Below are 13790 nucleotides of genomic sequence, written 5' to 3'. Positions count from 1 at the left end.
CCTCAGCCTCACCCAGGTCCTGCTCAAACCCTGCCTCAATTTTCTATTAGTTTCTGACACTGGGATGGATTTCGCCATTTCTACTGGATGTTCCCTGTCTGAATGGACACTGCCCCAGAAATTGCCAAGCAGAAGACCTTCAGAAATGGAACACTAAGCATGCACAAATTCTGCCCGTTCTATTTGACACACACATCTGGTTTTGTTAGCCATATCTTTATTTGAAATTAAGTCTCTGCCGGGAGGTGCCTGCACCCCTCTGGCCACGCAAGTAACTGGAGCAAAAAGCATTGCCTCCCGTAGGCCAGCTGTAATCGGTCACCATCTCGTTATCTGCTCGTTCCCCTTTTCATGGTGCATAGAGCTAATTAGGGGACTCTGGAGACAATATTGCAGCTCCTGCCTCTGGGCCCTTTTCCTGCAGAAATATTAACGAGCTCTCCACGTGCCAGTCCCTCTCCCTCCCTCCCAGCCCTCCTGATGAAAGCCCAGGGCTGGAGGAGAGCTCCCCAGCCACCCCCTGGGGAGAGGAGCAGGGCTCCACCAGCTGCTGGGTGTCCTTCCTTGGGTGCTCGTGGGGGAAGCGGGAGGGAGAGGAGCAGCACAGGGAGCACTTTCCTGCCAGGCCAGGGTGGATTTTATCTTTTTTTTTCCTGCCCTCCAGTTATTAATTCACCTGAACACCCTTTATTTGTGGCCATCGATTCCCACGGCACACCAGAGTAGCGCAAGCTCCTTGCTAGCGCAGGGAAGGATCTGCTCCCGTGCCATCTGCATCAGCGTGCCCTTGTGGTTTCCTTCTGGAGTCTAGAAAGATGGAAAAAATTACAAATTGTTTTTTTTTCTCTATTTTTTAATCATATTTTTGCATCCTATTGCAAAGCGTGAGGAACCAGTAAGGGTTTGTCTTGGAGCGTGACCTCAACCAGAAGAGACAGCAAAAATGAGGAGAGATGTTAATTTTGTTTGAAAATGTGTACAGGCTAAACGACTGGCTCAGGTTTTACTTTTACCCATAGTGTTACCTGTGCAATATGGGTAACATTGAGATTTTCTCTTCCATCTTGGTTAGAGATGAAAATCCAAAGTTCTTAATTTTTCAAAGAGTAATTTTAGTTCAGTCAAAATATTTGACTCTGAGAAATTTTAACAGTTTCCGTTGGGTGATAGTCCCTTTTAAATAACACCTATAGAAATGTAAATGAATTAGAATACTTTTTTTTACTTTTCACAAAAAAAAAAACAACTAGAAAGCAGGTTTCAAGTCACTGAAATTCTTTGCTCTGCACTTGTTGGAAAGAGACATTTTGACAATTTTGGTGTTTCACTGCATTTTGTTTGAGGTTTCTCCTGTGGATATATTTGTTGGCATAAGGGTGTTTTTTATAATATCAGTGGAAGAAAAAAAGAAAGAAAAAAAAATATTTCTATTTTGTTTGCACTCTCAGTTGCATTTCTGGTGCTTGGGAAATGCATCAAAGGGTGCTAAAGGCAGGGAGGGCAGGGTCTCTCCTCCGGGTGGCCGTGCCCACACCTGACCCCATCCCTCACCCCTCTGGGTGCCGGTGTGGGGACACAGCGCGAGCACCTCCCACCAAGCTGCCTTCTCCCCTGCGTGGGGTGGTGTCAGGGCTATTCTGAGCCAAATGTGAATCAGTTCCTTTCTCCCACCTGCTTCGGCAGGAGCTGTCCCCCAAATGCAGTATATGCATTAGATATACACTTTTTTTTTTGTCAAATGGCTTCCTAGAAAGTTGCTCTGGCTGATGTTGGCAGAGATTTAGGGAGTCTCATAGCTACGATCTGCTAGGCCTAGGTGCAGTGGGTTATAAGGGACTTCTGTCCCCTTTCACATCTTTTTTATTTTTATTTTTGGCTAAGAAATGGGCATCTGCGCTGCCTTGGGAGGCGCAACTTGCAGTGCCTGTGCACCTCAACTGGCTGCCAAAAACCTGCCCCAGGAGAGGATGGGGGGATGCACCCCAGTTTGCCACCCCAACAGAGGAGAGAGGGAGCAAAGGGGTGACCAGCAGCAGAGATCCTGCTGCAGGGGCTGCTCCCCCAGGTGGGACCAGGACTTCGATCTCCTGAGGGGACGGCTGGAGCCGCCCAGCCCCAGCGGGGTCTGGGCGATGTGGGAGGACCTGTGCTGAGCTCTCTGCAGGTTGAAGGTTTATTAGATTGGAAATTGCCTTGGCTTAAAGGTGTCCGGGTTGAGCTGTTTGAGCGGTTTATATGTTGGCACACTTGGAAGCGTGTTCCCCCTCCTTCTTTCTGTCTTTGGAAAATCTCCCTCTGGGTTCTTCCCCCTTGATTGCGGTTTAGGAGGAAAGACCTTCCTGCAGCCCTGCTGTGTGTGTAGCTGCGACTCGCCCTGTGCTCTGCCTCCTGGTTGTGAATTCAAGCTGGGAAGTCAGTGGGGAGACCTGGGACATCTCGGTCCCCAAATGATGCTTGGTGTTGGTTTTTGCGAGGATAGAGCTCTCCTGGAGGAATTATTTCTCACCTGCTTGCTCTCACTGCCATGCACCTTCTTTCTCTCTCCATCTCTGAACTCTGTCCCACTGCGGTGGGATGTGGTGGGGCTGTCGGTGGTGTGTGGGCTCACACCGATGCAGTAATTCTGTGCTAACTTTTTGTGCGCTGAGGGCAGGAGTCTGAATTAAAATGATGCTCCATTTGACACAAGTGAAGAGAAAAAAAAAAAAAAAGATGTGGCCTTGTCAGCATTTGCTACCCTCGTTGAATTATAAAAGGAGGGGAGCCCTGCCTTTGATTTTCCCCTCTCAGAGGCTTGTTGGATGTGGAAGATAACCTCTGGGCACACTTTAAGAGCTCTTTGAGATCACAGTGGTTTGTCTCAGCCTTTAGGAGACAGGGTATGTTGTTACATGAGTCTTTTGTGCGGCGCATAATGAGACCCAAAGATGCGTAGCAAGATAAACGAGGAGGTCTCACCCCCTCTGAATGTCTTGAAAAGCAGGCTTTTTGCACCAAACCCGTGCCCTCCATCCCCATCAGCACCAGCAGGACAACTCCTGCGTGTCGGGGATGTCTCCCAGCAGCCCTCAACGTTGCACGGTGTCGCAGCGCGCGGAGCAGGAGCCTCCCTGCTGCAGCCCCACGCGGATCGCTCAGCTCTCTGGGCTGCTGTTGAACAAAGAGAGGGTTTCTGTGTGCTGATAGGGATCAACATAACAGCCCCAGCAGCTTTCAGACACAGATGAAATCCGCTCCCAAGCGAGGGGCCCCAGCCAGGCTAATGCTTGGCTTTGCAAGCCGCTGTGGAGCTCTGCGCGGCCGGATTAATGCTCAGTGACTTCCCTCCAAGAGCAGGAATGCGGGGCTGGTCTGATAAGGCTCTGAGCGAGGAGGTTGCAGGACGGCTTTTGAAAGCCGAGGAGCTGAGAAATGAGCAGATTGCCAAAGGAGAAGAAATCCATCCTTTAAACGCATTGCTCAGGTTATCAGCAAGGCTCGGGGTGCTTCCGCCTGTCTGCATTCAGCTGCTCTGACGCCGGGCGTGTTAAGGGAGCCACAGCTTCCAAAGTGCTTACAAGAGATGAATTCGCCCTGTCGGAGGTGGTCCTGACTGGTGGTGGGGAAGGAGTTGCTACTGGGGCTAAAGATCTTGGAAGACACGTGCAGATCTGGAGGGACTACTGCGTGCCTGGACTGCAAGAGCACAGGAGGGGGAAGTAACAGCCCTGCTCTCACCAGCCCGGCTCCTTCCCCTGGGGGTAAGAGCTGGATGGAGCTGTGTAGCTCACTGACTGAAGGGAGGAGATCTTCAGAGCTCCTGGGATGCCCACAGGGAAAGGAGGCAGGAGACCGAACCCACGTGTCTCCAAAAACGAAAGTTTTGCCCTTTTACCCATTAGCAGCCAGCCCCAAACAGCCCCTGAGAACCTGAGCCATGATCGCTGTCTGCATGGAGCCGCATCCTGTGGTGGTGGATGCAAGTCCTCCATCGTCTCGCTCCAGCTGGCAGCGCCAGGTCCCGTCGGCTGCTGTTGCTCCTGTTGCAGAGCCAGAATAGAGGTGAAGGTAACTGATGTAGGAGCCGGTGCTGGCTTCTTTTTCCCCCACCGTCACACAAGGACCTAGCAGGGGGCATCAGTGCCAGCCACGTGTCTGGGCTGCAGGTAGGACCGTAGCTGGAGACCGTCAGGAGCGGCATAGCTATCTCTGAAATGGGGTGAGGACATTAAAATCGTCGTCTTTGGGAAGAAATCTCTTTGTAGGATTGCGGTACAAATGCTGGCAAATCAATTGTTTAACAGCCACAGCCAACAGCTCGGACCTGCTCCAGGAGAGGGCCTGGAGCTGCTATGGATGAGATGCCTCAGCTCAGCGCACAAAAGGATCGGGGCGGCAGTGGGGCAGCTGTGGGGCTGCCTCTGGGGACTCACGGGATGGCAGGGACGGGGTGGGGGGGAGAAATCCCGACCAACGCTCACAGTGCCTGCCTTCCTCCCCGCAGCGCCTGGTGCGGATGAACATGCCCATCTCGCCCGAGGACCTGACGGTCCACTTCACGTCCACGCTGATGGCCCTGATCCGCACCGCCCTCGAAATCAAACTCGCCACAGGTGAGAGGGGGGCGATGCGTGACCGCACGTGGGGCCTCACACCCTGATGCGCTGCGGCCCTGAAACCACAGAAGTGCCGACCCCTTTGGGGTGGCTGTACCCTGGTGCAGCAGCCGAGATGTGCAGAGCTCCCCAAAAAGCCATGGGCAGCTCCTTGCTCTCTAACAGCCACGAGAGTTTCTGCACCTTACTTCTTTGCTATTCCAGCACGGGGGTGAAAAAGGCAGCGTTGCTGTCTGCTGGTGGCCAGGCAGTGACTCAAGGCGCCTGGGGATAAAATTAAGTTATTTAAGTGTTTAATCAGGCACGTGCTTAACTTCCCGAATAAACACTGCAACATAGTAAAGCACGCCGGCCTTTTCTGTGGGTTGGTGCGCTGTTTAATCAGGCTGGCTGGGGTCAGAGTCAAGGCATGATGGGCCAAAGCACTTTTATTCCAAATCTAAAAGCTAACAGGAGGTAACGATGCTCTTGTGAGCAAAGGGCAGGCTGGGTTAGGGTGCTGTGCTTTTCCCAAGTGGTTTTAGGCCAACCTTCCAGCCTCTCTGTGTTAATTACCTTGCTCAAATGTTACTGAAACTTTGACGCTTTGGGCATGCAGTGCTGAGAGAAGACAAAACTTTGAGGCTGCTGGAGAGCTCCCCCAGAGTGACCCCAAATACCAGATGCTTGTTTTCAAAGACACACTTAGGACTGTCTGGGATTTTAGAGGCTGACACCATATTTCAGTAATAACTCTGGATAAGGCCACTGAAGCCCTGAGAGTTTGTCTGATTTCAGGGTCCTAGTTACCTGTCAGCAAAGGCAATTGCCACAGACTTTTTCAGCTGCCAAAGCCTCCCCCTCCTTTCTTTTTGCCACACGCTGGAAGGGAACCAAAGAGCCAGGGCAGCTGATAGCGCTGGCACCGCCGAAAGGCTTATATCTGCTGCGGGTTGTGAGCTCCTGACCCGCTTTGTGGCTACGTGCTCAGTTTTGTGTGCTAAGTTTAATTGAGTCTTTAGTGGGACTAACGGGCCCTTAATAAACCCTCCCTAATGAGACTGAGCGTGGGAGTTCAAACCACCCTGTCGCAGCGCACCCAGAGTCTCCTCCCCTTGCTTTCCTCTTAGAAAAGTAATCTCTGTCACTCAGATGAACTACTTAATTGCCAGCTGCATGGTGTACTCAGCTGGGAGCAGACCCGTTGGCTCACATACACTTTAATCACTTTCCACTTGTGTACTGAGACCTCACTTTGGCCACTTGAACAATGCCGCTGTGTTCGGCTCCTCCTGGTTAAGTTGTCACCCAGCTTCTGTTTGGTGCTCTTGAGAAATGGGAGAGGGGGAAATGCCTTCGCTTGCTGTGCGAGCAGTGGGATGTGCCGTACAGACAAGGGTTTTCATTGACGTGCCTGTTTCCTCTCCCTTTCTTCAGGGGGTGTCAAGCAGCACCAGTGTGATGCTGAGCTGAGAAAGGAGATCTCGCTGGTTTGGCCCAATCTGTCCCAGAAGACTCTGGACTTGCTGGTGCCTCCTCACAAACGTAAGTGGTCCACCAGCAAGCACCCAGCCGTCCCCAGCCACCTGAGAAGCCCACTGTAGGTTTTCCCCTCCCTGCCTGCTCTGTCCCAAGCCCCATCGAGGTGCACGGGCATCTGGGGGATGCAGCAAAGAAACCTGGTGTGGGTCAGTGCCCAGGTGTCACCTCTGCAGGCTTCCAGCCCACGTCTCCATGCCATGGTCGTCCAAGGAGCAGGGAAGCCGAGGTCACATCCAGGCATGAGTTCTGTTACGTTACAGTGGGTTTCACGTCCTTAGAGCAATCCAAGAAGGGACCAAAGCTGTGTGGCCTCTCCCAGACCTTCTTCACAGCTTTTGTTTGCCTCCAGCCTGTGCCTTACAGGACAGGAGAGCAACGTCTGCCATCTGCGCTCAGTCTGCTACAGAAAACCAGGGGAAGGAGATTAAAGGTTTGCTGAGAACTTACAGAACCAGAAGTGAGGTATCTTGGAGCTAAAGGCCTTTGTGTTACTCGATGATGTCCTTAGGTGAACATGCTGAGAAAACGGAAAGTTTGCCATTATCTTGATTGGCCAAAGCAAGGGCTCTGGATTCCTGATTAATGAGAAACAGTGCAGAGCAATAAAGGCAATGTTAATTAAGAAAAATGAGGGAGCTGAGGAGGGGCAGAGCAGTGGGTAGCAACTACTGAATTCTTCTCCTCCCCACCTCTCCGGGTGCCTTTATATCTGGAGCTTTAACTCCTTGCTGTAAGGGATGTGCTCAGCTGCGGTGCGGGGAAGGGCTGGGAGCAGAGCTGCGAGGGTGAAAAAGACATCTGGAAAAATGAAATACTCTTTAAATGCATGTACGTTAGCCCATTATGCCCCAGTTGACTGTAATTCAGAGAAATTGGAATAAGGTTTCTTTGTTGATAAAAAGTTGGCTGTGGATCTGGCATTAATTTAGTGGTTCTTCTGTTGGCGGTGCTTGCAATGCCACAGAGTTTTCCTGCCTGTTTCTTTTCCACCCAGCATCTGCGAATGTTTGCCGTGGAGGGTTAGAGACAGGGGCCATCCTCCCAGCAACAGGCAAAGATCTGAAGAAGTCTGTTATAACCTTTTCTTGCTTTTTTGCCTTTCCCCCGTTTTTCCCTGTGTCTGCCTTGCCTCATCATTCCAATGCCACCACTTCTTCCTCCTTGTTTTTCACACCCGTTTGACGTTGCTATTTCTCATGCACTGTGACTTATTCACCTCCTCCCCCGGTCCTTTGCCTTTCCTCACCTGAACGTCCCTGGACAGCCGATGAGATGACCGTGGGGAAGGTCTACGCAGCACTCATGATATTCGACTTCTACAAACAGAACAAGAACAGCAGGGAACAAGTCCACCAGCCTCCTGGGGGCCTGTGCCAGGTACTCAGTCAAAGGGTGCTGCTCTCGGCCCTCCCTCTCGGGCAGCTTCCCCCTGAGCTGCGGGCAGAAGGTCTGGGTGCTTCCCCAGGCACTATTTGAAAAATGGAAACCCCTCCCAAAATTCTTTCTCCCACCATAAAAAAAAAAAAAAAGAAGAAAAAAAAAAGATGCAATTTCCTTTTCCGCTAGGTCTGGAAGGATATTTTCCAAAAAAGAGTCCCAAATAACTTGGCAGGCTAATCTTTGATCCTATTTTCAGAAGTGGTGTAAACACTGAGGAACACCATGAGATGTCTTTGGGACACCAAAGAATCACTGAAAACTGATGATATTTGGCTCCAAAATGTTTTAGTTGTTTTTTAAAATGGGAATAATTCAAAATTATTTTGGCTGTAACACACTTGAAGACTTTTACAATTTCTTGAAGGTATTTTCACACATCTGGCTTGGGGTTGAAACCCCAAAGATTTCTGGTGGGCCAGATAGCTGCTTGATTTCAGGGTGATCATCCTGCTAGCCTCCAGCATGGCCCTGTCTGTCTGTCCCTAGGACGGGAGGCTGTAAAAAAAGGTGGCAGTGCCACAACGGGGTGGTCAGTGCCAGTGCTTGTGTCAGGGCACGAAACCCCTGCTGCACTCAGGGGGCGTGGGGGAAACTTCTCTCTGACTCCTTCCCTTGTGCTTTGCAGCCCGGCCCGGTGTCGCTCTTCCACCCCCTGAAGGCCACCCTGGAGCAAACCCAGCCCGCGGCGTTCAGCAACGCGAAGGCGTTCCTCCGCCAGAAAAGCTCGGCATCGCTCAACAACGGGGGCACGCTGTGAGTACCCCCCGACACAGCCGTCACGCAGCCGAGGGGCACAAAGGGCGGACGCCAGCCTTGCCCCTGCTGACTCAGTTGCCCTGGATGGTTCGTGGCACCTCCATTGACCCCGAGCCCAGCAGCCCCTTCGTGCCATGGCTGGGACAATGTCCTGCTGGTGGCTGCCAACCTGCTGCACGTGGCTCTGCCTCCCGCTGCGGCCTCGGGTGCAATTATCTGTCCACTATAGGTGGTGGTGGCAATGGGTTCCCCAGAGCTGCGTGTTGCCTTAGTGGTCTCCTCCGAATCCGAAGTGCAGAGCTTTCCATTGCGGCTAGTTTTAATCGTGATTTTGCTTTCAGGATGTTGGATTCGTTGCAAAACAGCCAGACAAATCCCAAACCAAGCACTGTATCACTACTGCAGTGAGTTCCTGGGAGACCAAAAGGTCCTTGGGAGCAAAGAATTGCCTCAGGCCCATGGCACGTGGTAACAGAAAGAGCTTCCTGAGACTTTCCAGGGCAGACTGTGGCTCCTTCTCTTTGGCCAAAATAATACCTCCCCAGAGAGCTTACCAAACCGTTACAGTAATGGCAATCCCTAAATGTTTCGCCATTTTCTGCTCCTCAGGTGACTTTCATGGTCACAAGTGCCATGGATTTTTAATGATGGATGTCTGAGGTTGAAATGTCCTGGATAACCCCAACAGGAATCCAACTTCAGACCCAGCAGTAAAACTGGGGCTACCTGTACCACTGTACATTCAGTGACTATAGGGTAGCACAGCCACGGATGTGCTTGACCAGCATCACTCAGGGCTATTTGTCTAGCTGGTTTTGCATACATAATTTGCCTGAATTCCAAAATTGATCATTCTTCTTCTTAGGCAGCAGAAGTTGATTTCCTCAGTTACTGAAAAATAATGTTCTGACCTGTTTGGTTTCCTTGTTGCTCAGGGGATCTCTGGGCTAAAAAGAAAGAAAGTGGCCCTGGGAAAACCTAGGGGACTTTATAGCTTCACCAGCCACCCTGCACCCATTTTCACAAGTGAGACTTCAGAGGGTTCCCAGGTGCTTTACCTTCAGCACAATAAGGTCAGCACAAGCCCTTTGCAAAAGAGTTCATCTTTTTTCTTTTTTCTACTTGATCTTCTGGCAGGCCACCCCCAGAGGGTGGGATCAAAGAGTCCAGCTCCTGGGGGACCCAGCGCACCCAGGACATGTTTTATGAAACCAGGACACCAGCTTTTGAACGAGGCCACTCAGAAGAAATCCCTATTGAGCGGGTAAGCAAACAAGTGGAGATGGGGTGAAATGCAGTAGATTTCTATTGGTATCAGGCTAGATGCTTCCCTGAGAGCTGAAGGGGTCCTCTGTCCTTTGAGATAAGCATTGTTCTCTCTCTTACAACCCAAAGCTTGCTTGAATATTATAGAGAAAAAGCAAGTCTGAGAGCTTCAGTACCGATAGCTGTACTTGTAGGCATGCTTATCCTGGGACTACGTGTCTGCTGAGATGTAGGTCACTTAGAGCTATGTCTTCCTCATAGTCCTCTTGTCCCGATCCCATTGTTATTAGTGTACAAACCCAGAGAAGAGGTGTCACGGGTCAGGGCTCATTGCCATGGCTGGCGGATGAACTATTCCCACCGCTGTCCCTGCTGAAGGCAGTGCTGTTGATAAAGAGTAACTTGAGCGCTCCACGGCTCCAGGTTTATTCTCTCCCCTACCAGCACCTCTTCCCAAATCAAACTTAGCAGAAGCCTGCTCAGATGATGGCTTCAAAGCTGATGTTCCTATTCTTGCTCCTGAAACTGTTTCTTGATTTGGATCAGGTGGTGGAAATGAGGGAAATCAGCCCCACTCTCACCAATGGAGAGCACCAGCCGGGTCTGGAGAGCCAGGGGCGGGCGGCTTCCATGCCGCGCCTGGCTGCCGAAACTCAGGTGAGCAGGGAGGGAGGGAGGGAGCGAGGCTTTTTGGGGTGGGAGACGGAGAGCGAGCCAGGAAGGCAGTGCAGTGCATTCTCTGTGCTCGAAAGTTGCCTGCAAGTTCTGTGAAATAAAGGTGTTCTCTGAACCTGGAGCCAGGTAACCAGCCTTGGGGCTCAGATCACAGGCATTTGTGTGCAGGCACAGCATTTTCCCCGGGTTTACTCATTCCTGGTTGCAGAAAAAGAAGAAGAAAAAAAGAAAAAAGAAAAAGAACACAGAGAAATCCATCTGTCTGGGTTGCTAAATGATGACTGCCTACCATGGAGTGCCTGTTCTGATTAACTGGGGACGATAATGTTTGCCAGCCTATATTCCTGGAAGGCATACGTTTCCCATTGGCAGTTGTTTGCCATCTATCCAGACAGACAGCCGAGGCATGCTCCAGTGCTCCAGCCATAAAATAAGCTGGAGATTTCCTGTGGTTCTCTTTGATGAATGCAGTAGGTATGGAAAATACCAGGGAGCCTGTGCCTGGAAGGCTGCACTGTGACATTAAGCAGTCTCCCTGTGTTTTTCCCTTCCCACAGTAATTAGCATATCTTGCATTGTGACTTTGATTAGTAATATGTTGTTAAGGATTTCATTTTCCTTGTTTGGCTTCTTGTAAAGAAATCTCATCATTAGGGCTGACCTTTACAGCAACTTGGCGACTAATTGTGGACGCTCCTTAGTGCATAGGATGTCATGGTTTTCACAGATCATTTTTGGGCACTCCACATGTTCGCTGCCAGCTTGTTAACCCAGATGCTCTCCAGACACCATCCTGCCTCCTGTGTGTCTGAACACCCCATAGTCGTGTCTGTCTTGCTCAAAGGGCCTGATTCATGCAGCAAGAAGTGAGCAGCCCATGGGCTCTTCCCCATTGCTCTCCGTGGGAAGCAGGACGTAGATGTTCCGCATCCTTAAACTTAAAGACTGCGTGCACAGAAATAGCTCCAACAGATTAAATCGGTTTGCAAATGTGCTTAGGCTGGTGCAAGCTACTCTTTGCTGGCTAACAAATTTCCCAGATGACATGAGAAACTGCACTCTTTGTGTGAGAGCTCCAGAAAATCACTGAATAGGACCTTGTCTTCTGGGATTCTCTGGGTTAGCAACACTAGTCGAGATGCTTGATAAAAGAAACAGACCCCAAAACAATCCTGTACTCCCTCCCTTCCCAGAACAAAGTTGTCCTTTATTCCAGTCCTCAAGTAGCATCTTCCCTTGCAAGGTGATGGAGTTGCCAACAGGAAAGCCAGTGGCACGAGCCTTTCCTTGGGAAACTCCTCTCCGTTGCAGTCCCAGACAGCATGCCTGCGATTTAACACTGTCACGGTCAGAGACAGGACGAGCCCTTTGCTTGGAGCCCCTGAGCAGAGAGGAACTCTCCCGGGCTGCTCCTGCTGCACCCTGCAGCCACTGCTGCCTTTAGGAGCAAGGGTCCCGTCCGTGCCCGACCTCCCCTTGCTCACAGCACGGTCCCTGTCCCCAGGGCACAGCTGCCCCCAGGAGAGCTCCCTGGTCTCGGTATGAATCAGGCCTGTGGTACGGAGCAGATCTGTCCTCACGTAGTAATGTAATGTTCTGGTGGTTGTAGCTTCAGCCGAATAACCGATGTACTCTCTGTGTGTCTTCCCCCTCCGTGCCCTCCACCCTCCCCTCTCACACGCTGCCTCCGCTCCCCCAAACTTTGAATTCTTTATGACTCTTATTTGTGATGCTTTCTGTTTCCTCCTGATTTCTGGACATCCTCCTTCTTGTTTATCTGTCATTCCTCCATCTTTTTTTTTTACTTTGCCATTAAAAAAACAAACTCCCTATGCTTTCAACCCCCCCCCTCCCTCCATCCCTCCCCGCCCTCCCCGTGTCTGCTGCCCATCTGCCGCGATGTCTGACCATGGCTGTACTGTGGGGCTGCTTCAAATAATGTCTCTCATCTTGTCCGAATTGTTTGCAGAGGAGCAAAGCACGGTCACCTGGGAGTTACCTAGCAGTATGTAGTTTGCACTAAGTTGTATCCTATTAAATCCGTGTTAAGAAACGATTAACCTTCCTTAACCCTTTACTTTTCTCCCTTCCCATCTGGAGCACAATGTTGCACCGGCGCAGCTGCTGTCTCTTCCCCCTGTGCTGCAGCTCCCTCCACCCACGACTGCACGCCGCACGCTGATAGCAGGGGTTTTTGTTTGTTTTGCTTATTTATTTGGTTTGTATGCCTTGTTGCGCAGGGATTTAGGAGGTGAAAGCTATCGGCTTGCTAATGAAGAGGCAATTAGTAAGTCTCTGAAGGGTTATGGTATAGTCTCCCGAGGCTTGTGTGTGTCCCGTTAATGTAAGGAGAGCATCGTCAGGATTTTTGGGGAGGGTGTGCTTTGCCTTGCTAAGATCCACTTCCCATTAGGGTCAGCAGCAGCTTCTGGCCTTGGAATACGCACAGAATTGGGTCCAAAGAGAAACATCCATTTTTTATAGATTTGTCTGGCTTGTTGTTGGGAAATCTGTCTTCTTCCTGGCAGCTCCTAAAAGGATTTAGGAAATGCTGATAAGTGTTTTTGGTGGGAAGTATTTTCACTTTTTTTGCTCCCCATCAGTCAATTTGTGAATCTGATGGTCGTGTTGTGGTCCTCCTTCATCGTTAACCCACTCCTTCATCTTCAAGCCCCATGGTAAGCAGGGAGGACAGACGTGAAGCCCCAACGTGTGACTGGGAGGAGAGCGGTGTGGCACAGCACAGGGTCACCTCACGGCCCGAGCTGGCACCCCCGGGCACGCCACGATGCCGCAGGCTGTGCTGTGTCCCCCCTTGGGTCTGCGGCACATTTTGCATCCCTAACACCACACCTTGCACTCAGATGGGAAACACTCAGGCTGCCCCTTTGCATTCAAGGAGAGAGCTGTGACAGTACGCCGGCAGGGAGAGCGGCTCGTCCTGCCCGAAATACCAGCCAGGGCTGCGGAGCGACCGGCTCCGCGTTGTGCAAATATCAAGGGGCAGCAGAGATTGGAAACCCAGGCTAAGCAAACAAAATAGCAGGGATGATAAAAATAACACAAGGCTCTCTGGAAAGGTTACGGTAAGCAAAGTAAATGTTCTGCTGGAAGTGGCCCTTGAGGCACGTATTGGGCTGAGGAATCAAGGCTGAGACCTGAGGAGCTAAAGGACATCCTCAGCTCCCTCCCCACCGGGCTGGAGCACTGTGCACCCAGGGCTTTCCTCTGCCAGGAGCTCCAATGTGACGGTGAACTCCAGGGAGCCTCCAGAGGATGGACAAAGCCCTGCCTCCACCTCGGAGCAGCCTGCAAAGCAGCTGGAGGCCAGCAGAGTGAAAGAGAGGGAAACACAGGGATCTTTCTTGTTTTCTGAGCTTTATAGCTGGTGGCTGGGCAGTAGGGAGGTGAAAATAGCTGCCCTGCAGTCTGCTTGTCTTGGTTTCTGCAGAACATCTCTGTAAGGTTTTGAACCCAGAGGGAAGGGAGCAGAGTCTGGAGCTGCCGCTGGGGCGGAGGCAGTGGCCAGCAGTGCCC

The 13790-nt window shown here is 51.2% G+C and overlaps 1 protein-coding gene across 16 annotated transcripts in view; it reads left to right on the top strand.

Annotated features, from left to right (window-relative positions):
* CACNA1B (calcium voltage-gated channel subunit alpha1 B) overlaps positions 1 to 13790 on the top strand; it is a 281607-nt gene that overhangs the window by 262654 nt on the left and 5163 nt on the right. For 15 of the 16 annotated variants that reach the window (XM_066980520.1, XM_066980519.1, XM_066980518.1 and 12 more), the window contains 7 exons: positions 4484 to 4592; positions 6012 to 6119; positions 7381 to 7493; positions 8182 to 8309; positions 9450 to 9576; positions 10125 to 10235; positions 12223 to 12258. In XM_066980520.1, the coding sequence (XP_066836621.1) occupies positions 4484 to 4592; positions 6012 to 6119; positions 7381 to 7493; positions 8182 to 8309; positions 9450 to 9576; positions 10125 to 10235; positions 12223 to 12258 (732 nt within the window). The remainder of the gene's footprint in view (positions 1 to 4483; positions 4593 to 6011; positions 6120 to 7380; positions 7494 to 8181; positions 8310 to 9449; positions 9577 to 10124; positions 10236 to 12222; positions 12259 to 13790) is intronic. The other variant, XM_066980507.1, reaches the window with a different exon arrangement.

The sequence above is a fragment of the Anser cygnoides genome, chromosome 20, assembly GCF_040182565.1.
Source record: "Anser cygnoides isolate HZ-2024a breed goose chromosome 20, Taihu_goose_T2T_genome, whole genome shotgun sequence".
NCBI classification, from domain to species: Eukaryota; Metazoa; Chordata; class Aves; order Anseriformes; family Anatidae; genus Anser; species Anser cygnoides.
This window is presented reverse-complemented; position numbering and strand designations above follow the sequence as displayed.